Source organism: Pollicipes pollicipes, unplaced genomic scaffold (genome assembly GCF_011947565.3).
Source record: "Pollicipes pollicipes isolate AB1234 unplaced genomic scaffold, Ppol_2.1 Scaffold_7231;HRSCAF=8579_pilon_pilon_pilon, whole genome shotgun sequence".
Taxonomy (NCBI): Eukaryota; Metazoa; Arthropoda; class Thecostraca; order Pollicipedomorpha; family Pollicipedidae; genus Pollicipes; species Pollicipes pollicipes.
The window spans coordinates 39,708,943-39,729,409 of NW_023597034.1; the positions used below are offsets into that span (position 1 = coordinate 39,708,943).

General features: G+C 58.8%; 3 protein-coding genes across 3 annotated transcripts; 1 reads left to right on the forward strand and 2 right to left on the reverse strand.

Moving 5' to 3' along the window:
* Positions 1-928: 928 nt before the first annotated feature.
* Positions 929-9,991, reverse strand: LOC119110331 (ectonucleoside triphosphate diphosphohydrolase 7-like). Its single transcript, XM_037234107.1, has 9 exons — positions 9,790-9,991; positions 9,281-9,431; positions 7,471-7,614; positions 6,860-7,013; positions 6,304-6,449; positions 5,629-5,806; positions 5,165-5,353; positions 2,794-3,041; positions 929-2,366 (listed from the first exon to the last, which is right to left on the reverse strand). The coding sequence occupies exons 1-9, from the start codon at positions 9,800-9,802 to the stop codon at positions 2,159-2,161; spliced, it is 1,431 nt and encodes a 476-aa protein (XP_037090002.1). The 5' UTR covers positions 9,803-9,991; the 3' UTR covers positions 929-2,158.
* A 56-nt stretch (positions 9,992-10,047) lies between these two features.
* LOC119110107 (uncharacterized) lies at positions 10,048-13,216 on the reverse strand. Its single transcript, XM_037233846.1, has 4 exons — positions 12,858-13,216; positions 11,752-11,825; positions 10,755-11,032; positions 10,048-10,097 (listed from the first exon to the last, which is right to left on the reverse strand). The coding sequence occupies exons 2-4, from the start codon at positions 11,760-11,762 to the stop codon at positions 10,048-10,050; spliced, it is 339 nt and encodes a 112-aa protein (XP_037089741.1). The 5' UTR covers positions 11,763-11,825; positions 12,858-13,216.
* A 379-nt stretch (positions 13,217-13,595) lies between these two features.
* MED17 (mediator complex subunit 17) lies at positions 13,596-20,399 on the forward strand. Its single transcript, XM_037233019.1, has 11 exons — positions 13,596-13,656; positions 14,900-14,994; positions 15,406-15,591; positions 16,046-16,181; positions 16,714-16,894; positions 17,313-17,465; positions 17,839-18,328; positions 18,547-18,703; positions 19,024-19,176; positions 19,550-19,804; positions 20,117-20,399. The coding sequence occupies exons 2-11, from the start codon at positions 14,909-14,911 to the stop codon at positions 20,207-20,209; spliced, it is 1,890 nt and encodes a 629-aa protein (XP_037088914.1). The 5' UTR covers positions 13,596-13,656; positions 14,900-14,908; the 3' UTR covers positions 20,210-20,399.
* Positions 20,400-20,467: the final 68 nt, after the last annotated feature.

Below are 20,467 nucleotides of genomic sequence, written 5' to 3' on the forward strand. Positions count from 1 at the left end.
GGCATGGTCGCTGCGACGTACAACGAACCGAGCGCCGGTGTGGCGTGCGCTCCACCTCGACCGGAAGGGCGCTGATGGAGGATGTGGCGTTGCCGTTAATCTTTTATGGTTTGATCGAACCGTGTGGTCGCGATTATGCATGTAAACCTCGCAGAGACGGTTTTTTAGCTTTGCTGGTGTGGTGACGCCATGCAACGGCGAACTCTGGTGCTCGTAGGTTTTGTGGGTTGTGTGGAGTTATTCTCGCATTCGTCAACGCTTCATAACCGTCTGATACACCGCAAACCTTGAGGGCCTTCCGACATCTGAATGTTGAATTTGCTCAAATAAGTCCATATTATGCAAGTTTTAGCCCGTTGACTTTGTGATGGAGCCGTCGGATTGTTGGATTGCGTTACGTCGGACCCGCATAGTGGAGTTGGTGGAAAAGTAAGACAGATGAATCAAGTATTAACCGTAGCATAGCAGATGGCCACCAAAGACAGCCCCACCGAGCCTTCGGGACCTTAAGCGTAGCGTGCGTTAGAGGTCGCCCCGTGCTGGGTTCGTTAGCTTGTAGCGTCCGGTTACCCTTGCTGTTCCCATCGCACACTTAACTTCCCTGTAGCCGCCTCGATCGTTTATTTATTTACGTTACATCCTGCCGCCGGATGCATATATGCAATACACCGTATGCGATGGCTGATGTGGCGGCGCGGCCGCCTCAGGGACAGGCCGGGTGACCAGCCGCGCCAGGTGCGCGGACTCGACCAGCGGGCGGGGTGGCGCCCTCAGCAGCTCAGCTCAGCTCAGCCCGGCTCAGCGGCCCAGCCCCGCCGGCCACGCGCGGGGCCAGGCAGAGGACAGCGGCCTCGCGCGACGCAGCTCACATCTAGTACCGCCCTTCCTGGCAGTCTCACGCTGTCCAGTGACGGGCAGCTCTCGGTTGCTCTAAATCGCCAGTCTATTCATGAAAACGGTGTGGACATTAGCAGTGCAGGTGCATACGGCTGAGAGACAATACTGGTGCGAAGACCTCGCTTGAAAGCTGACATCACCAGCTACTCGAAACGCCGCTGGTCGTGAAGACCACGGAACACTTTGGCTAGGGTAACCTGAAACACTAGGGCTAGTGGATGCACCCCCAGTCGCGTGGTACTACGGCAGATCCGTCGGCATCTGTTCCGCGACCCCAAACATAGCAATCACCGACCACCGGTCTCTGGGCGCCAACTGATCCGACCAGAACACGTCAACAGACACTCGCAGATGGCAACAAACGCGATCGGTGGGCGCAGTCAATAAGTAATCGAAGGAAGCACTAGACTAGGGCACGTCTAACCCTCACAAGCCAATACACGCGGACACACCCCAGGCATAGTCACGTGGCTGTGCAGGTGGAGAGGGGATTGCAGCTGCCGAAACAGACACCCACCATGCGAACCATATGTATAAAACTGTAGTACCGCGCATAAATATAAAGTAATCCGCAGCACTACCCGGCGTACCATAAATAATTTAACAACTCTAGGGTCTAACAGGCGGAGATCGCCAAGCACATAAGTTTGCATACGCACCGAAGTTATACCGTCGCAATGAGATTTAAAATTCGCCTGCAACTTAAATTCACAGAACGAACAGGCCGCGAGCGGCGGGCCGACAAAGCGCCACAATACGGTGACGCGGATATCACAACTGACCCTTGGGCTGGCCACCGCGCGGCCGCTGACGAGAGAGGCCGCCTGGCGGCCCGCCCTGGTCTGACCCCGGGGTCAGGGCGGCCGGGGCCTCGGCCGGCCGAGATCGCCGGTCCTGACCTGACTCGCGCCCGGCCGCTGGCGTCGATGTACGCGGAGAGGTGACGACTCGCCGGTGGCTGACGGCATCCTACGGGACACCCGACGCCCGCCACGGCACGGCACGGCGAGCTAGCGTAATTCGATCCATTTGTTCAGCTGTGACATACGCCTTGTTCATTGATTCTGCCACCAGATCACGAGCGGTCGTTGTATTTCCCTGTCACGTCAAATGACCTATTGGTCGGGCAGCTGACCCCGTCTGTCTGCCATTTACCTATCGCCGCCCGGACGAGGCGGGCTTCTCTGGGCTACTGCGGCGGGCCGGGGCCGGGGCCGGGGCCGGGGCCGGGGCCGGCCAGCTGGCGCTCGGCGCCGGCCCGTCAGCTGACGCGCACGCCCAGCAGCATGGGCTCGTGCTCGGAGAGGAGACGCACGCGCGGCCGCGCCAGCCGCAGCCGGCGCAGGCGCAGCACGTACAGCGCCAGCACGCCCAGCACGACCAGCACGCAGACCAGCAGCAGGTACTGGGAGCCCCAGATGCTGTACGGACCGGCCGGGAAATGCGAGAACGTGGCCGCCTCCACCGACCTGGCGACAGAGGGAGCGGTCAGAGGCTGCGGTCGACACGGCAGTACAGCAAAACGTGGCCGCCTCCACCGACCTGGTGACAGAGGGAGCGGTCAGAGGCTGCGGTCGACGCGGCAGTACAGTAGAACGGCGAGCGGCCGCAGACACCAAGCCATCGGCATGATCATCACACTTGAGCGGTCATCCGCGTTCTTCAGCGTTTTCCATTAGAAAGTAACGGCGCTGCCACACCTGAATACATTGCTGGGCTGCACAGCTTGAGTGCGATGTTCAAGGACAACGGCCACTCTTCCGCTACCAGCCCGACGCGGAGTCCCACTCCACACCAGCTCCACGGGGCCCCCACGGACACCTCCCCAGGCCAGTCGACAGCAGCACACTCCACCTCAGCCGGCCGCGGCCGGGCGGCCGGCGGCGGCACACCCACCGCACGGGCAGGAAGCGCAGCTTGTACAGCAGCGCGCCCAGCGTCCAGGTGGAGACGCGTCCGTTTACGACGCTCGGCGTGGAGGTCAGGCCCTGGTACGAGTACGGCAGGCCCAGGCCCTCGTGCAGCACGGCCGTGAGGTAGACGGACTTGAAGCACTGTCGCGCCAGCCGGTCGTCGTCGGAGCGGCCGTACAGTCCCTCGCCGCGGCGCCGCACCAGCGTCCGCCAGGCGGTGGCGCAGTAGTCCTGGCCGGAGCGACGCCGGGGTCAGCCGACGACGGCCACACACAGACACGGACGGGAGCACACAGAGGCAGTGACAGCGGCGCACAGACAGACACGGACGGGAGCACACAGAGGCAGTGACAGCGGCAAACAGACAGAGACAGACACGGACGGGAGCACACGAGGCAGTGACAGCGGCATACAGACAGACACGGACGAGAGCACACAGAGGCAGTGACAGCGGCACACAGACAGACACAGACACGGACGGGAATACACAGACGCAGTGACAGCGGTATACAGACAGACACAGACACGGACGGGAGCACAGAGAGGCAGTGACAGCGGCACACGGACAGACACAGACACGGGCGGGAGCACACAGAGGCAGTGACAGCGGCACACAGACAGACACGGACGGGAGCACACAGAGGCAGTGACAGCGGCACACAGACAGAGACAGACACGGACGGGAGCACACACGAGGCAGTGACAGCGGCATACAGACAGACACGGACGAGAGCACACAGAGGCAGTGACAGCGGCACACAGACAGACATAGACACGGACGGGAATACACAGACGCAGTGACAGCGGTATACAGACAGACACAGACACGGACGGGAGCACACAGAGGCAGTGACAGCGGCATACAGACAGACACGGACGAAAGCACACAGAGGCAGTGACAGCGGCACACAGACAGACACAGACACGGACGGGAATACACAGACGCAGACGGGAGCGACAGACGCAGGCGCAGACAGACAGACAGACGCAGGCGCACAGACAGACGCGGACGGGAGCACAGAGAGGCAGTGACAGCGGCACACAGACAGACACAGACACGGACGGGAGCACAGAGAGGCAGTGACAGCGGCACACGGACAGACACAGACACGGGCGGGAGCACAGAGAAGCAGTGACAGCGGCACACAGACAGACACGGACGGCAGCACACAGAGGCAATGACAGCGGCACACAGACAGAGACAGGCACGGACGAGAACACAGAGGCAGTGACAGCGGCACACAGACACGGACGGGAGCAGACAGAGGCAGTGACAGCGGCACACAGACACGGACGGGAACACACAGAGGCAGTGACAGCGGCACACAGACACGGACGGGAGCACACAGGGGCAGTGACAGCGGCGCACAGGCAGGCACGGACGGGAGCACACAAAGGCAGTGACAGCGGCACACAGACAGACACAGACACGGACGGGAGCGCACAGAGGCAGTGACAGCGGTTCACAGACAGACAGAACGGACGGGAACACACAGAGGAAGAGACAGCAGCACACACAGACAAAAACGGGCACAGACGGGAACACACGGAGACAGTGACAGCGGCACACACCGGAAAGGGGCAGACGGGCGGGGACAGCAGCACGAGTCGGACGGACAGGGACGTAGTCGGAGGTGAATGGACGGGGTCAGGTGGGAAGGGAGGGGGGGGGGGGGGTGGACGGATGGGATCGGACAGCCAGGTTATTGAGGCCGGGAACGGACGGGCGTTGTCAGCTGGGCCGACACAGGAGCGGATGGGTACGGGCAGGGTCAGTCACAGTACGGGGCCCACAGCATGGAAACACTTAACTGACAACTCTACGTAACAACTCTAGTATTCCTCATCTAGACATCAAATAGAACAAAATGTGGTACCATACTACAAAAGCCCCAGGGCAGAGCGCACGACAAAGCTTCGTTCCCTACTGAACCCTGCACAGAGCTGCGAGCTGAAGTCCCGTATCCGAAGTGAGCCAAGCGGGCTGTCCGTCAAAACACCGAAACAACACGAACACACACGGCCAGAACTGGATGGCGACAGCCGTCAGCAATTGTGAGCGAAGTCGGCCGGGCTCAAATAGGGCCGATGCCGACCAGAACAGCTGGGCCCCGCGCGGGGGCAGCGCCCACCGGGACAGCCGGGCTCCGCGCGGGGGCAGCGCCCACCGGGACAGCTGGGCCCCGCGCGGGGGCAGCGCCCACCGGGACAGCTGGGCCCCGCGCGGGGGCAGCGCCCACCGGGGCAGCCGGGCCCCGCGCGGGGGCAGCGCCCACCAGGACAGCTGGGCCCTGCGCGGCGTAGCGCCGACCGGCCTGAAGCCGCGCGAGTTGCGACGCGGCGCTCGCGCTCACCTTGGCCGTCTGGCTGAAGCGCTTGTAGGAGTAATTGCCGCCGCTGCGCAGTGTGTCCTCCATGGAGTACCAGAACTCGGAGAAGCCATACAGCTCGAGCTCGCTCAGGTTGACGGGCGGCGCCACCAGCGTGCGCGTGCAGCCGTCCGGGCCTTCCGGACACAGGCGCGTCTTGCGCTCCTCCACGATCTGCGGCGACGCCGGCGTCGTTAGAGGGGCGGACGGGCGGACGGCGGGGAACGCGCAGTTCCGACAGGCGGCGGCCCAGCGGTCTATCTCTGACGGCCTCCGGGGACGCGTCCGCGGGCTCAGCCGGGACGCCCGGACATCACAGCCGCCGCCGCTGTCTCGCCAGACGTCACCACCGCCGGCAGCCCGCCGGTGGGAGAGGATGGGAGCAGCGGCGCGTACTCCCAGCCGCGCGGGAGGGCGGAGCGTCACAGCCGGCGGCCGGAGCGACGCACCTGCTTGCGCACGAGCTCCTCGCACTGGTGCCAGTCGCCGGTGCCGACCACGGGCACCGAGCAGTTGGCCGGCGGCGGCTGCTGCTCGGAGCAGTAGGTAGTGTTCTTCAGCAGCGCCCGGTCCGAAAACTCGCGCACCAGGCACGGGTCGTACAGGCGGCGGGTGCCGTTCGTGTACCTGAGGCGGACAGGGCGCAGACCGGTCACACGGGCCTGGCGGGCGCCACCGCCCGACCACCGCAGGCAACCGGCCACTGGCTGCGTGCCATTCACAACCTCACCTCAGCGTCTAACAGCTGGCGAAATATGGGAGAGGGAATGCATGCCAGCCTCAGTGAAAGACAGAATGAACTGACTCGTCTGACGACTGCAGCGACAGACCGAGTGCGGCAGCGACGGTCTAGTCCACCCCATGTTGGGAAGAAACACCCTGTGCGAATTACAAACAAAAATCTTCAACATGAGGCTAACCCATCGCTCTCAAGGACGGAGGACTTCCATTCAATGCAGCACGCGACCTTCGGCGTCGCAACACCGCTCAAACGTTTCTATGTCCTTTCCAGGCTCGCATCCCGAACACAGCCGTCTCAGCACGGCGCGAGGTCTGATCAGGGGCGTGCGCCCCCCCCCCCCCCCCCCCCTCCCCCCCCCCAGCGCCCCCAGCGGTCGGCTCACCTGGCACGGATGGCCTCACTGTGGCGGCGGAACGCCTCGTTGGCGCCGTAGCCGAGGAAGGTGGTGACGTACACGCGGTACGTGTGCTCGCGGTCGTGGTCGGCGCAGCCCAGGTTGATCACCGCCATGGAGGAGCGGTGGCCCCCCTGCGGCGAGAGCCAGGCATCACTCATCACTCGAGGCCACTCCACTCAGGCAGGCTGTCCGGCGGCCAAACCCCAGTCCCAGCCGGCGCCACTCAGAGCTCGCTGTTCGGCGGCCGTCCCTCCCGCCCTCCCTTGCCGGCGGTCTGGCTTGGAGTCGGCAAAGACTACCCAGCTGACGCGGTGGACATGGCTACCGGCATGTTCTCTGCTGCCCGGTTGCGCTCGATGCCCTCTTTGCTATGTTCTACGAAGTGGCATGTGATACCACGCTTTAGCCGAGAATCAAGTCCACAGATCCCACAGAAGATCTACTTCACACCGCAATGACCTCCAGGCACGGCGGTAGCATCGCCGCCAATGCCCCGGCTACCCGGGTGGATTCCACAGTCACACTGCACTGCGTCACTCACCAGGGCCTTCTGCTGCGCTTTGGTGGTCACTTCGAAGCCAATCTGCATAGAGGCTCCGCCCATGTCCAGCGCGCCGACCGTCTTCAGCCGCTTGATTGGCTTCTCGTCCACGGTCTCCACTTCCACCAGCGGCCCGTTGTGGGCATGACGAAACCTGGCCGTCGGGGGGCAGCGACATCAGACACCACGCACGTCCGACACACGGACACAGGGGCGTCAAACACGTCGCGAGATGGATCTCCTCATCTGACAATTTACGCGGAATAGCAGCGTTTCAAACCCTGCCAAGCATTGCATAGGAAGCGGCAATATACCAGCGTAGGGGAATGATAGCGTAGTTGTTAAGCTACCTGTCTGGGAAACCAGAGGCACGGGGTTCGATTCCCCGTGGTGCTCGCCCTTCCTGCCAGGGTGAGAGGCAGGCGACACCATGTTGCCACAGTAGCGAGTGCGTTATTAGGCCCCAATCACACCTTGCCTCAGCGCCACGCCGCTACACAAGGTCGAGAAATCAAATCGGCGGAGCCCACTCTCAGATCCAACACACAACCCCGATCCGCCTCGTCCGCGTCGGCTGTCAGTGCCGGTGACACCGGCAGCTGTGTGCTCACCTGTCCAAGGCGAAGTTGATGGCGATCCACTGATAAATGCCCTCCTCACGGCCCGTGATCACCTGGATGTTTTGCTCGGCCAGCAGGAAGTCGTACCGCTGCAGAATGTCCTGTCGCAGGCTGGAGATAATGGCCGCCTGCGTCCTGTGACCAGGGCCGGACGCGGTCAGGCGGCGGGAGTCGCGCTCCGCCGCAGACTGACCGACAGGTCAGGTACAGACACTGCGGTATGTCTGGCGGCGGGAGTCGCGCTCCGCCGTAGACTGACCGTTAGTCAGTACAGACACTGTGGTATGTCAGGCGGCGGGAGTCGCGCTCCGCCGCAGACTGACCGTTCAGGTCGGATACAGACACTGCGGTATGTCTGGCGGCGGGAGTCGTGCTCCGCCATAGACTGACCGTCAGTTCAGATACAGACACTGCGGTATGTTGCGGCGGCGGGAGTCGTGCTCCGCCGCAGACTGACCGTCAGGTCGGATACAGACCTGCGTATGTCTGGCGGCGGGAGTCGTGCTCCGCCACAGACTGACCGCCAGGTCGGATACAGACACCGTGGTATGTCTGGCGGCGGGAGTCGTGCTCCGCCGCAGACTGACCGTCAGGTCGGATACAGACACTGTGGTATGTCTGGCGGCGAGAGTCGTGCTCCGCCGTAGACTGACCGTTAGTTCAGATACAGACACTGTGGTATGTCAGGCGGCGGGAGTCGCGCTCCGCCGCAGACTGACCGTCAGGTCGGATACAGACACTGCGGTATGTCTGGCGGCGGGGAGTCGTGCTCCGCCATAGACTGACCGTCAGTTCAGATACAGACACTGCGGTATGTCTGGCGGCGGGAGTCGTGCTCCGCCGCAGACTGACCGTCAGGTCGGATACAGACGCTGCGGTATGTCTGGCGGCGGGAGTCGTGCTCCGCCGCAGACTGACCGTCAGGTCGGATACAGACACCGTGGTATGTCTGGCGGCGGGAGTCGTGCTCCGCCGCAGACGTGACCGTCAGGTCAGATACAGACACTGTGGTATGTCTGGCGGGGAGTCGTGCTCCGCCACAGAACTGACCGCCAGGTCGGATACAGAACCGTGGTATGTCTGGCGGCGGGAGTCGTGCTCGCCGCAGACTGACCGTCAGGTCGGATACAGACACTGTGGTATGTCTGGCGGCGGGAGTCGTGCTCCGCCCCAGACTGACCGTCAGGTCGGATACAGACACTGTGGTATGTCTGGCGGCGGGAGTCGTGCTCCGCCGCAGATGACCGTCAGGTCGGATACAGACACCGTGGTATGTCTGGCGGCGGGAGTCGTGCTCCGCCGCAGACTGACCGTCAGGTCGGATACAGACACTGTGGTATGTCTGGCGGGGGGAGTCACGCTCCGCCGCAGACTGACCGTCAGTTCAGACACGACACTGCGGTACGTTTGGTGGCGGGAGTCGCGCTCTGCCGCAGGCCGGCCGTCAGGTCAGACACAGACACCGTGGTAGTCTGGCGACGGGAGTCACACTCCACCGCAGCTTGGCCGTCAGGTCAGACACAGACACTGCGGTATGTCTGGCCGGTCCAAACGCGGAACCCAGTGCGACACGCCACAACACTTATCAATATCCCCGTCACGTCAGCACGCGGCTGTAATGCAACGGGTCATATGATAGACTTCAGCCGGGAGTGTAGTTGCTACCAACCAAGCCGTCGAGCATATTCAGAAAGCAATCAGGACGGTTCAGAAACGACACCCGAGGTTCAGGCAGGCGCCCAGGCAATGTTACAGCCCTCCAGCTGCTGCTGTGTTAAGGAAGCGGGGCGTCACCACGTACTCCTTGGAAAGCAGCCGCATGCCGGCGGTGGCCATGATGTACAGCGACGTCTCCCTGTGCTTCTCCTTGGGTATGTGAGCGGCGGCGTACTCCAGCAGCGGCCTCAGGTACGCGCCGGCCCGGTCTGGGGTCGCCCTCATGGAGGAGAGACCTGCCCAGCTACCAGCGTCAGTCTCCGGACACCAAGCCCCGCTCAAGAGCATGCCACACAGACGGCAGGGCTACCCGACCCACTGGCGACATGCCAGCGATGAAGCTGCTATCATTGTACCGGGTATCCTTCTGTTCGAGCTGTATTCCCCTAATGCGACTTAACCAGCTCATTGGAAACAACACAATCACCTCGCATGTGTTTCCTTAAAAACCATTGCAATTCTCATCGTCTGTTGCGCCCGCAGCAGATGCACAGCGAAGTCAAACTCTCCTCCAGTGGAGGCGTTCCGGCCAGCCGCGGACGGCGTCGGGCCGGGGCGGCGCCGGCGCCCGGCCGCCGCTGGGGGCGCGCTCACCTGGCGTGATCATCTCGACGCGGGGCTGGCCGGCCAGGTCCCGCAGCGGCTGGATGTTGAGCAGGTCGCGCCGGTTGCCCGTGTGCGGCGGCCAGACATAGATATGCGCCCGGCTGCCGGAGCTGCCGGCGTCCACCACCACCGCGTAGCCCAGCCCCTCGGCGCGCGGCTCGACGCCATCGCCGCCGCTCCACAGGTCTACCGGCCGGCCGCGGGGACGCAGCAGGTCAGAGCAGGATCCAGACGAGGGGGCGCAGGTCAGAGCAGGGTCCAGCCGCGGGGGCGCAGGTCAGAGCAGGGGCCGGGGGCTCAGGTCAGGGGAGCGGGGGCGTGGAGTGACAGCGGATGGACCGGGTGACGGACTGGGACGGACAACGAACGGACTGGCCGGGAGCTGGGCAGAACATGCTAGCGAGTGTGCCAGCCTCAGACAGAGCAGAAAGCCTCAGTGCTCAAGGGTCAGTACATTCAGCACATTCAGTGGGAGCATCATCAACGTGGCGCAGCATATCCGCCAAGGAGCGCGACAATGCAGTCCAGACCAAGGGCGAATCCCGGATTTCGTCAAAGGAGAGTGACTACGCTTCATTGTGGTCCGTTACCACCCTCACAACGAAGATTTCGGCAACTTTTTGAATTATCATTTCTCAATAGGTAAATATCTTGCACCGGAGCGGCGAGCCGCATTTAGCCAACAGAGTTAAATTTTCCATTATTTTTTACGTTGACCTTGAAGATTTGCGGCCGTTTGCGGTGCTTCTGAAGTTTGGTGCGTTTTGAAAATGGTTATGCGACCCCAAAATGAGGATTTTGGTGCCCCTCGGCTCCAAGCAGGGCCATGAGGCCATAGGACCATGGACCCATGCCCCCCCCCCCTCTCCCCGCTCTGGATCCGCCACTGGTCCGGAAATGCGCGGCAAACTGCAAATATCGTAGGTAGATTGCATCTTTTTTAACTTGCGCACGGGGTATTGTTCCGTGTCCAGACGCTGATATATTATGCTCCCACCACAGCGAGTACAACCGAGAGCTGCTATCCAGACAGAAGACCGGAGGCCCCGGGCTCGAGCGTCGCGCCAAACCTTGGTAGGTGCCGACGGCGGCCAGCGCCTGCGTGAGCACCACCAGCGAGCAGAGCGCCAGCGTCACCACGCTGACGGCCAGCGTCCAGCCGGCGGCCCAGCGCTGGCACAGCTGCTGCGCCCACTGCGCCAGCGCTCCGCTCAGGCAGGGCAGGCCGATCCTGCGGCAGAGCGGCGAGTCACGCGGCGGACCGGCCCCGGCCGCCACAGCCGGCCAGCACCCTGGACAAAGGCCCATGGTGCACAGGTGCTGCTGCATGGCTCCTCACTGTGCGCCTGTGCAGGCGCCCCAGAAAACGACTCCATGGTGCATAGGTGCTGCTGCATGGCTCCTCACTGTGCACCTGTGCAGGCACCCCAGAAAACAACTCCATGGTGCACAGGTGCTGCTGCATGGCTCCTCACTGTGCACCTGTGCAGGCATCCCAGAAAACGACTCCATGGTGCACAGGTGCTGCTGTATGGCTCCTCACTGTGCACCTGTGCAGGCGCCCCAGAAAACGAATCCATGGTGCACAGGTGCTGCTGCACGGCCATGTGCTGCACACCTGTGTAGGTCACGCGGAGCTGCGAGCTTCATATCAATTGGGTGAATGTGGTATATGCTTTCAAATCTGAATATTGTGATATTCAAATACTTCATCTGGTAATCAAACAACCTAAGATCACTTATCACCCACAAGGCAAACATCAAATAACACTCATGCAACCCAGTTATTTTGCTCTTTGTATATACTCTGATCCAGCATAATAACACTGAGCAATGCATGTGCTGGCTGTGCTTTGGTCATCATGTACTTGTTAGTTTTGGCAGTGGGTAATATGCTGTTAACTCTCTTTTTCAAGCTGTTGCTTTAGCATGCAGAGAATGAAAAATTACCTTGGCATCATGTTGGCTTCACACAAACATCATTTCATTATTGCAGTTTTTGAATTCATCAGCATGTTAAAATCCTGTAAAAAATAGCCCAACATTTCACACTTGTATAAAAGTACCAAACAACAACCAGGCTCTCATGCGATGTAGCCGTGAAGCATGATGCTAAGCACACTGTAAACAGCACTAACAGGGATTGATCATGTTTAAATTCAATCTCTCACTTAATCTGAGCTTAAGCTTTTCATCTTAAGTAATGCAGGTGCCTACTTGCCCAGGTATTTAGGCCTATCTGGAGAACCCTAAAACAAAATCCAAAACAGTGAGCACAAAATCCGAAATGTGCTATGCAAGCATTGCGAAGGGTCTATCCCAAAATTATGCTACACACTTGAAACCATTTTCAACCCTTATCCTCCCTCCCATTAAGACTGCAACAATATCTGTCATGCCAAAATGTCTGACATAGCAGCAACATTGCAGGAAAAAATTCCGGACATGCAGACCATAATTCCAGGCACCTACAGCACCATAAGCAGATCACATCAATTTCAACATGTAGCAAGCCAAGTGTTTCTACAAAATATTGTGTGGTGAAGGTAATTTTAGGCTGTGATGCTCCAAACATATTTACACACAATTTTTTGTTGAAAATTCATCACAAATTAGCTTGAATTAAGTTTGGAATAGACCAGTACAATGTTCAGCACACTTTAACATGCAGGTATTCAGTGAAGTGGATGGCTCTATTGCAGATTGGCCCCCTATGGTCAAGTGCTAGTTAAACTGGGCACAATCACCCTCCCTGCAGGTTGCACTGTACAATGCAACAATTCTAAAAAAGGTGATAATTGTCCAGCCAGCAATTGAACAAATGCTGCAAAGCATGTCATCCACTTTTGTCAAACATACCACAGGTTCAGCTGCATAGGGCATAACTTTTCAAAAGGTAGCATCTGTCCATCTCCTGATGGGACTAGAGCTGTTAAGGAGATGGGCATGTTGAATGCCATGAGAGGAAGTCAACAGTACCTGGCTTGAAAGTTTTAAAACATGTTGCAAAGGACTAAAGCTTGGCCAATGCTGTGTCACATGGTCCCCCCTCCCACCTTGTTATCCTCAGATTGCATTCTATGCACAATATAATGCAAGGCTGGTTCTCAAGGTAGATAACATAACAGCTTTACAGTTGTACAGGCACAATAAGAATAACACCAACAAAAGCCTAACCTCACCATATGCCACGTCAACAGTCTAGATCATCACACACCGAATGCCACAAACGCGAGAAACGTCATTTTTCATTTGAACAGCCGCCTAAGACCCTTTCTGCTAGTAGAGTGCGATGCAGTAAAAGCTACGTGGAATGTCATGTCAAAGTGCCCAACCAACTTCCACCACCCTCAGCTCAACAACGCAGCGCGAATAATCAATCACAACACCGCCAAAACGGCCAACTGGACGATTAGTCATATCATAACTAACTAGGCTGCCAGTTCATCATATCCTACTTGACTGAAACAAAAGCCAAGATTCAAACTAGGAGAGGTGCTTGTAGGCATCTGCTAAGGTACTTAAAGTGGATAAATTTAAAATATTCAGCTAGGAATGACAAGCAATAATCACTATGCAATCACTGTATTCTATAAAATAATTGTAGAGCTAAGTGATTTGTTAAAAATATGTGATTTACATTCGGTTTTTAGTTTACATTATTACTTTGATGCCATTTTCGAAACATTCCAAAACATCGACAACTGGCAGCTTGGTGTTAAAGTCGCCTTGGCGTGAGCTCATGACGTGGGTGTGCGCAAATGCTAACAGTCAAGGCCGTGCGAGTGGGGAGAGGCCGGTGTGACGGGTGTGTGTGGTTGTAAGTAGCGAGCCCGGCGATCGTTTAAGCTCACGGTGAGTCCAGCACACAGTTGGTAAATGGTCGTCTTGCACGGTCGCCTTGCGAATAGCTGATTTTGTATGTGGACATGTGCCTGATGCAGGACATTTTTGAGCGACTTCGCGTCACTTGCCTTGGGTTAGGGCGCATAGCCTCCTGGGCTCAAGCGTGTTGTCGTGTCACGTCCTAGCAATGATCTGTTTGAATGCTTCAGAAATGGTTGAAATGTTTCAAAGACCATTTACATCGTCAATTTGATCAGCATCTGACTGTAAAAAGTGCACCGGGTATCGAACGTTATCAAAGCAGCCGTGGTCAGGAATGTAAGATCGGTCACTAAGGCCTACTTTTTGTGCAGCATAATGAATCTATAGTGGTGTTGTGGGGAAATAATGGCATTGTATTTGTCAACTTGGGTTTACTTTGTGATTAACTGTTGAGTCTTCATGGCATTGCCTGCCTTGCAGTCTCCAGCTCATGGCAGAATTTGATGAAATCTTTTTGGGGCAGAGGCCGGGCACAACTTCCAGTTTTTGACAGCTCACCAAAATTTTGTGGCAGAAATTATTTCTTAGACTATGTAGCCTATCAGAGTATGTTTTTCTAGCTTATAAAACAGTATTAGTCAAATTGACAACTGTCATGATAAATAATGTTTTTGGGGTAAGTGATGCAACTAGAATGTGCCCCAATGTGGCAGCTTGCTACCACTGTTAAGGCAGCATCCTGTCTGTGCCAAACATCTCATTGGCATGTTTGCCATAGTTTGCAGACTAGCCTGTCTCTCACTCTGCAGAAAGGGTGAGCACAGCATGGAGTTAAACTCTGCATCTGGTTCCACTGAAGCCTGATGCACTATACTTATTATGCCATATGTATTGCTGCACTCATACTGTACTGATGCTGTTTTCATGTGTAATGTTTCAAGCAGCAAACAGTTTTTGGACTGCTGCTTCTAGCTTGCAGTACATATATATATATATATATATATATATATATATATATATATATATATATATATATATATATATTAGATATGTTGGAAGTTGGTGTGAGGCTTCTGCTAATTTGCTGTCAATTGAATTTGCTCATTTTGGAAATTTTTAGATCCTAGTGTGTGATGAGGCTAAGCAGCATGTTTATGGGTTGTATATTGCCCAGTACATGGTCAGGCGCAGTTTTGATGTGGATGAAGATGGGAAATGGAATAAATTTCCAGTTGAAGTGTATTAATGACAAGCTTGTCTCTTTTTGCAGAACACCAAGATGTCTGGACCAAAGATAAGCATAGAAACACCTCTTGAAAACCAGGTGTATGAGATAACCTATGATGGAAGGGAGATTCTTCAGCCGTAAGTAGCGCATCGTGCTTTGGTATGTGTTCAAGCATAGAAATTGAGCTCAAGTCAATGATTTTCATGATGGGGCCATCAGCAATCATTAACCAAAATTTAGTCACCTTGATTAAAATAAAGATAAACTTGTGCCCAGAAATGTTGGTCAAACTGTAATTCATGCTGTTATATAAAAACATCTGGATGAGCAATATAAATATAAAGTCATCTGTTTATGTTTGCACATTATGTCAGGATGTCATGTGTGTTTACCATTTTATTGTTCATTATTGCACATTCATGGCCATTTGCCCTGCTAAGTGCATGCTCAGGTGCTCCACAGCTGCTTTGCCCACCCAGTATCAGCTAAGCTGTGTGCAACCTCACACATGTCTTGACTGACCACGCTGGCGCGGCGACGCCCCTCAGGCCACTCTCCATGTCGGAGAACCTGGCGCGCCTGGCGGCCAAGATCGACTGGAGCCGCGCCGACGGCTCGGACGGCGCGGACGAGCCGGCCGAGCCGGCCGCCGAGCCCGACGCCGACGGCGAGCAGCAGGTCACCTCCTTCCAGCAGCCCGCCTGGCCCTGGGAGAGCGTGCGCAACAAGATCAGGTGCGTGGGCGGGGCGGGCGCGCTGCGGCTCGGCTCGGTCGGAGCCCGGCACTCGGGAACCGTCGGACCGAGGCTGCGCTTTCCTCGCGCGCTGCGGCGGCTCCGTCACGTTGGCGTGCAGGCCGGGGGTTAATCGGGGATCTGAAAAATGTTCTTTAATTACCGAACTATATGGTTGGATTATAACATCAACCTGCCAGCTAATAAACTCAATTGAGCGTATACTACTTCTGAGTTGTTGTATACTTGTTTGCTTCTGATTGCGTGCATACTTCTTCTTACTGCTTTCGAAAGGTGAACAGCATCCACTATGTTTTCACACGGAATATACACACAACTCCTGTACGCTCAACCTGGTGTCGGCCTGTAAGCTCTAGCTGTCAGATCTAGCCATTCCCCCCGTGCCAGGGGCCGTACCGTGCGGGAACTAACGGCGCTGCCGTGCGGCTGGCAGGGACGCCTACACGGAGGTGTGCGTGCTCTCGGACGTCCTCAGCATCGCGCGCCACAAGCGCTACATGGTGCTGGACGGCGTGACGCAAGACGCGCCGGAGTCGCGCCAGCTCGTCCAAGTCATCAGCAAGAAGAAGGTACCTCGCGCACGCAACTTGTTTTTCTTGGACTTAACGTCAACTTTTTATGGGATGGATTTCCGGTACCAGCGCGCGCGCGCGCTAATCAGGAGCTGTTGCGTGAGTCCTGACCCCACCATCCGTCCGTATAATTCTGGATCGGATGCATCGGGTCAGCGGCAGAACCTTTTGTGGCGAGGGCTCGCCGTGCCACAATGCTCGACCCGGTTCGTCCTGCCCTCTGACGTCACCTGGCCCTTGCGGCCGCTGTCGCCGGACGCAGGCCGTCCTAGTCGGGAACGAGAGCGATCGCTTAAAGGGTCTCGAACCCACCCCGACACGGGTGCGTGAATCGAGAGGCTTGTGCTGTAACCAAGCAGGCTGTCGGGACGGACGTGGGCATGTGCTCGTTTTTCCTTGTGCTGTTGATCCGACTAGCCACGTCACACATTGCCTGTCACCCCGGCCTGACCTGACCTGGGCAGGGGCTGGCCACAGCTCCCACCCCTGACCTCGGGTCGCTCCTCAGCACCTGACCTGACCCCGGCAGGGTCTTGGGGCGGCGGCGCAGATCCTGAACGACGGTGCTGACCGTATGCGCGAGAACGTGGCCGAACAGCGGCGCAACCGCAACAACAACGACTTCTACACTGAGCTGTTGCGCCTGCGCCAGAGGTGGCGGCTTAGAAAGGTCGGCAACAATATCATCGGTGATCTCAGCTACAAACAAGGTATCTGCCTCCGCTCATCGGTCACGTGTTGCGTCTGTTGATTGGATGTATCACGAGCCCATCCGTCCATTCCGATGAGCTTGTGTATGTTGGTACTGTTTCGAGACACCTTTGTTGGCTAGGGCTCTGCTGCTGGATTCTCTCAGTGATGCATGTTTTGGTGCACTTTCGTTGGCGTTTGTTTTCATCAGAGGGATCCTTAGTCGCTGTTTTTTGGCCCGAACATTGAGGAAGGCGTGGTCTGCGAACTGTCCCACAGTTTAGCACGGACCCTCGTCTGAGATCCCGGGTTGTGAGTCGCCCTGCGTGTGCGTGTGAGACGCACGCTCCGCTCTCCACGCCCAATCAGCGGGCTCGTAACTCTGGCCGGTGCGCGCTCACGAGCCAGCTGACCTCTCCCGTCGTCGTCCGCGTCCAGTGGGCTCGCGCTTCTGGCTGTCGGGCACGTTCGAGGTGAAGAAGGCGGAGGAGACGCCGGCGCCGGCCGTCGGCCCGCCGCCGCCGCCCATCGTCGTCACCGTGCCCAGCGAACTCCAGGGCGTCGCGTACATCTACGTCACCATCAGGAAAGGTGCGGTGGCCGCCGCCGGCTGCGGTCGGCGACCGCTGCCGACCGGCTGCTGGGTGGCGCTGGCTGTGATAGTGGTCGCTGGTGTGGACTTCATGCTGCGGGGTCGTGGTGTAATGCAGCCCAGCCACCGGTAGGAGTTACCGCAAGAGGTTGTTTGGGCGGCCGTGTGCCTTTGTCGTGACTTTATTGCATGAGAGAGGCACGGTGGACCCACGGGATCTTCGCAACCCGGTTGTTTTCTGGCGTTGGGAGAGCTGTTGGCCCGGCCCTCCGTGGCCTGTGAGTCGTCGGATGACCCCGCGTCCGCCTGTCCTGCCGCGGCGACCGGTGCGGCCAGCTCGTGACCGCCCCCCCCCCCCCCCCCCCACGGCAGACCAGGAGACGCTGTGCTCGGCGCGGCTGACGCAGCCGGGCGGCGCGCCGGCCGCCGCCGCCGCCGCCAACTCCCAGCACTGGAACGACCGGCTGGAGGCCGCCCAGAACGTGCTCTTCTGCAAGGAGCTGATCGCGCAGCTGGCGCGCGAGGCCGTCCAGCTGCAGGCCAAGCTGCCGCACATGGTGATCGGCAACGAGATCACGTCCACCATCTTCCCGGGCATGCACCTGGTGATCGGGCTGGCGCACAGCGCGCGGTCAGAGCGGCGCGCCGCCGAGCTGCCGCCGCCGCCGCCGGCCGGCCCGCTCAGCGACAACAACTACGTGCTGGAGCACTCGCTGCACCAGCTGCTGCGGCACGTGCACCACCGCAACATGCACCACGCCATGCCGCACCCGGCCTCGGCGTCCATGGGCATGAGCAAGCGGCGCCGCCAGGCCGGCCCCGGCGCCGCCTCCCGCGCCCAGCTCGTCAAGATGGTCGAAAGGTGGGCCGCTGCGCGAGCTGCTTACCGGGGACGGAGGGTGGGAGGCGGCTGGGGAGCGGCTGATCCGGTGGGCTTTCGTGTACGCGGCTCTGGGTGGTGTTGGTGGGAAAGCGCCCTTGTTGGATCAGTGGCAGACCTTAAGCGTGTACCTTGTCTTCGAAATGTTACAGCTGAAAAGATGTGCTGGTGCTGCATCTCATGCGTCCCCCTGTCTTCAGTGAGACCCTGCTGGAGAGGATCATCCGCCAGGCCCGGCACGTCGTGTTGCGCATGCGCACAGCGTTCGTGATCGACAGCTGCGCGCGCGACATCAAAGACCCGCTGATCGTCACCCATTGGAACTCGGTCAACTCGCCCACGCAGTGCTGCTGCAAGGTATGCAGTGCTGCTGCTGACAGTGGCGCCAGCACCAGAATATACTCGAGTCATGCAGATACGACGTCAGTTCTGACCGCTGCGGCTACCATTCGCCAGTCGCCGCTTAAGCCTTCCGAGAGGCTTCTGGTTCCATCGCCGTGCTATCGCCGTGAAGCCTTGACCGTACTGACTGCGTCGCCTGGTATCTGACGGGACTCCCCGAACGCGGCCGGCTGGAGCGCATCCCCCTCCCCCTCCCCCCCCCCGCCCTAAGCCGTCCGCCGGCCTGGCCGCTCCGGCAGGCGGAGCCGGCCTGACCCGTCCCCCGCACCCCGCAGGTCAACATCGTCACACACGGCTACGACTCGGTGCACCGCACCACCTTCCTCATCAACGTGCTGGAGGACTCGCTGCGCTGTGTGTGCCGCGACGGCCGCGTGCTCACGCTCAGCTACGACTCGTCCGAGCTGCAGTACATCATCTTCTGCCAGGTGCGCCGGCCGGGGCGGGAGGAGCCATCTTCTGCCAGCGCGGGGCGTGTAGGTGGTCTGCTGAGCCTCGAGGCCAGCCGGAGGTTTTCAGCGTTGTGCTGTGGCACTAGTGTATGCGTGGTGCTTAACGTGTGTGGTAAGATGTAGGTACCACGTGCTTCGTGAGTTCAGAACTTCGGACCCGTCAGCAAAGGAGTCACACGTTCGACGCACTGAGGAGGGAAATGTATAGTCACTGACTGCCGACTGTGCTGTTTGGAGTAGGTGCGAGCGCAGTGTGATGGACGTCAGCCGCGTATCTGGTCAGGCCATCACCACGCTCCCGCCCTCTAACATCCGCCCTGTTAGCTGAACCTCGCACACCGGCCGCCAGGTGTCTCAGCACAACATGCTGGCGGCGCAGTCGTTGGGCCGGATCCTGGGCTGGACGGTGCGCAGCAGCGGCGGCTGGCAGGGCGGCGGCTGCGTGCTGGCCGCGCCCTCGGGCCAGTGCTACGTGGCGGTGCGGTGTCAGCCGCACGGCGAGCCCATCCAGGTGGCCGTGGCTCAGTCGCCGCGGCCCGACTTCTTCCCCACGGCGCTGGTGACCGAGCACAAGTGGGAGCAGCTGGGCGGCGCCTTCAGACAGGTCAGCCGCGGCGAGGGCGCACATTGTCGGTCCGGCCGACCTCGGACGGAGGGCGCCGCGCCCGCACATTGTCGCGCCGGGCCGACGTGGGACGGGGGGCGCCGAGCGACGGCGTTGGCCACGTTGGCCACACCGGCCACGTAATCAGGAATACTGTGGGCATGCATGTCTCTTTAGACGTTGCTACATCGCTTGCGCACCCCCTCGGGTTCCGTGATTTTCAATTTGAGGTGGTTGAGCTTCGCTTTGGCTAGTTTCCGGACGTGATACGTTTGCATTTGTTACGGATGTCAAGATAACCTTGTTCCGCAGGTGAAGTGGGAGAAGATGGAGGGACGCAACTTCCTAAACAAGATGGAGCTGCTGATGGCCAACTTGTCCAACAGCACGGCCAACATCATGTGACGCCCTCTCTAGGCCTGCTTCTCGTCGGGGGTCTGTGCATCACACACCCGAGAGAAGTGCTGCGTAACTCCAACAGAGAGAAGCAGAGCACGGCAAGTTTCTTCATAATGACAGCGTACTGTCGGCCTCCGCGCGCGCAACGCCCATGCTGTTCGCTTCCAGCGCGCTCAATACACTGTATTTGTATAAACGCCTCGTATTCCTTACGCAAACATCCATAAGAAAGGCGGCGTCGCCTGAGGAGGCGCGGCCGCCGCC

Coding starts and splice junctions, on each gene's coding strand:
- LOC119110331 (XM_037234107.1), bottom strand. Junction 7,615..9,280: donor ATGCGGCTGCTTTCCAAGGA/GTACGTGGTGAC, acceptor CCCTGGTCACAG/GACGCAGGCGGCCATTATCT. Junction 3,042..5,164: donor GCTTCAGCCAGACGGCCAAG/GTGAGCGCGAGC, acceptor CGCTCCGGCCAG/GACTACTGCGCCACCGCCTG.
- LOC119110107 (XM_037233846.1), bottom strand. Junction 10,098..10,754: donor TGGACACGGAACAATACCCC/GTGCGCAAGTTA, acceptor CCCTGACCTGAG/CCCCCGGCCCCTGCTCTGAC.
- MED17 (XM_037233019.1), top strand. CDS start 14,909: ATGTCTGGACCAAAGATAAGCATAGAAACACCTCTTGAAAACCAGGTG. Junction 14,995..15,405: donor GGAAGGGAGATTCTTCAGCC/GTAAGTAGCGCA, acceptor GACGCCCCTCAG/GCCACTCTCCATGTCGGAGA. Junction 16,182..16,713: donor AAGTCATCAGCAAGAAGAAG/GTACCTCGCGCA, acceptor TGACCCCGGCAG/GGTCTTGGGGCGGCGGCGCA.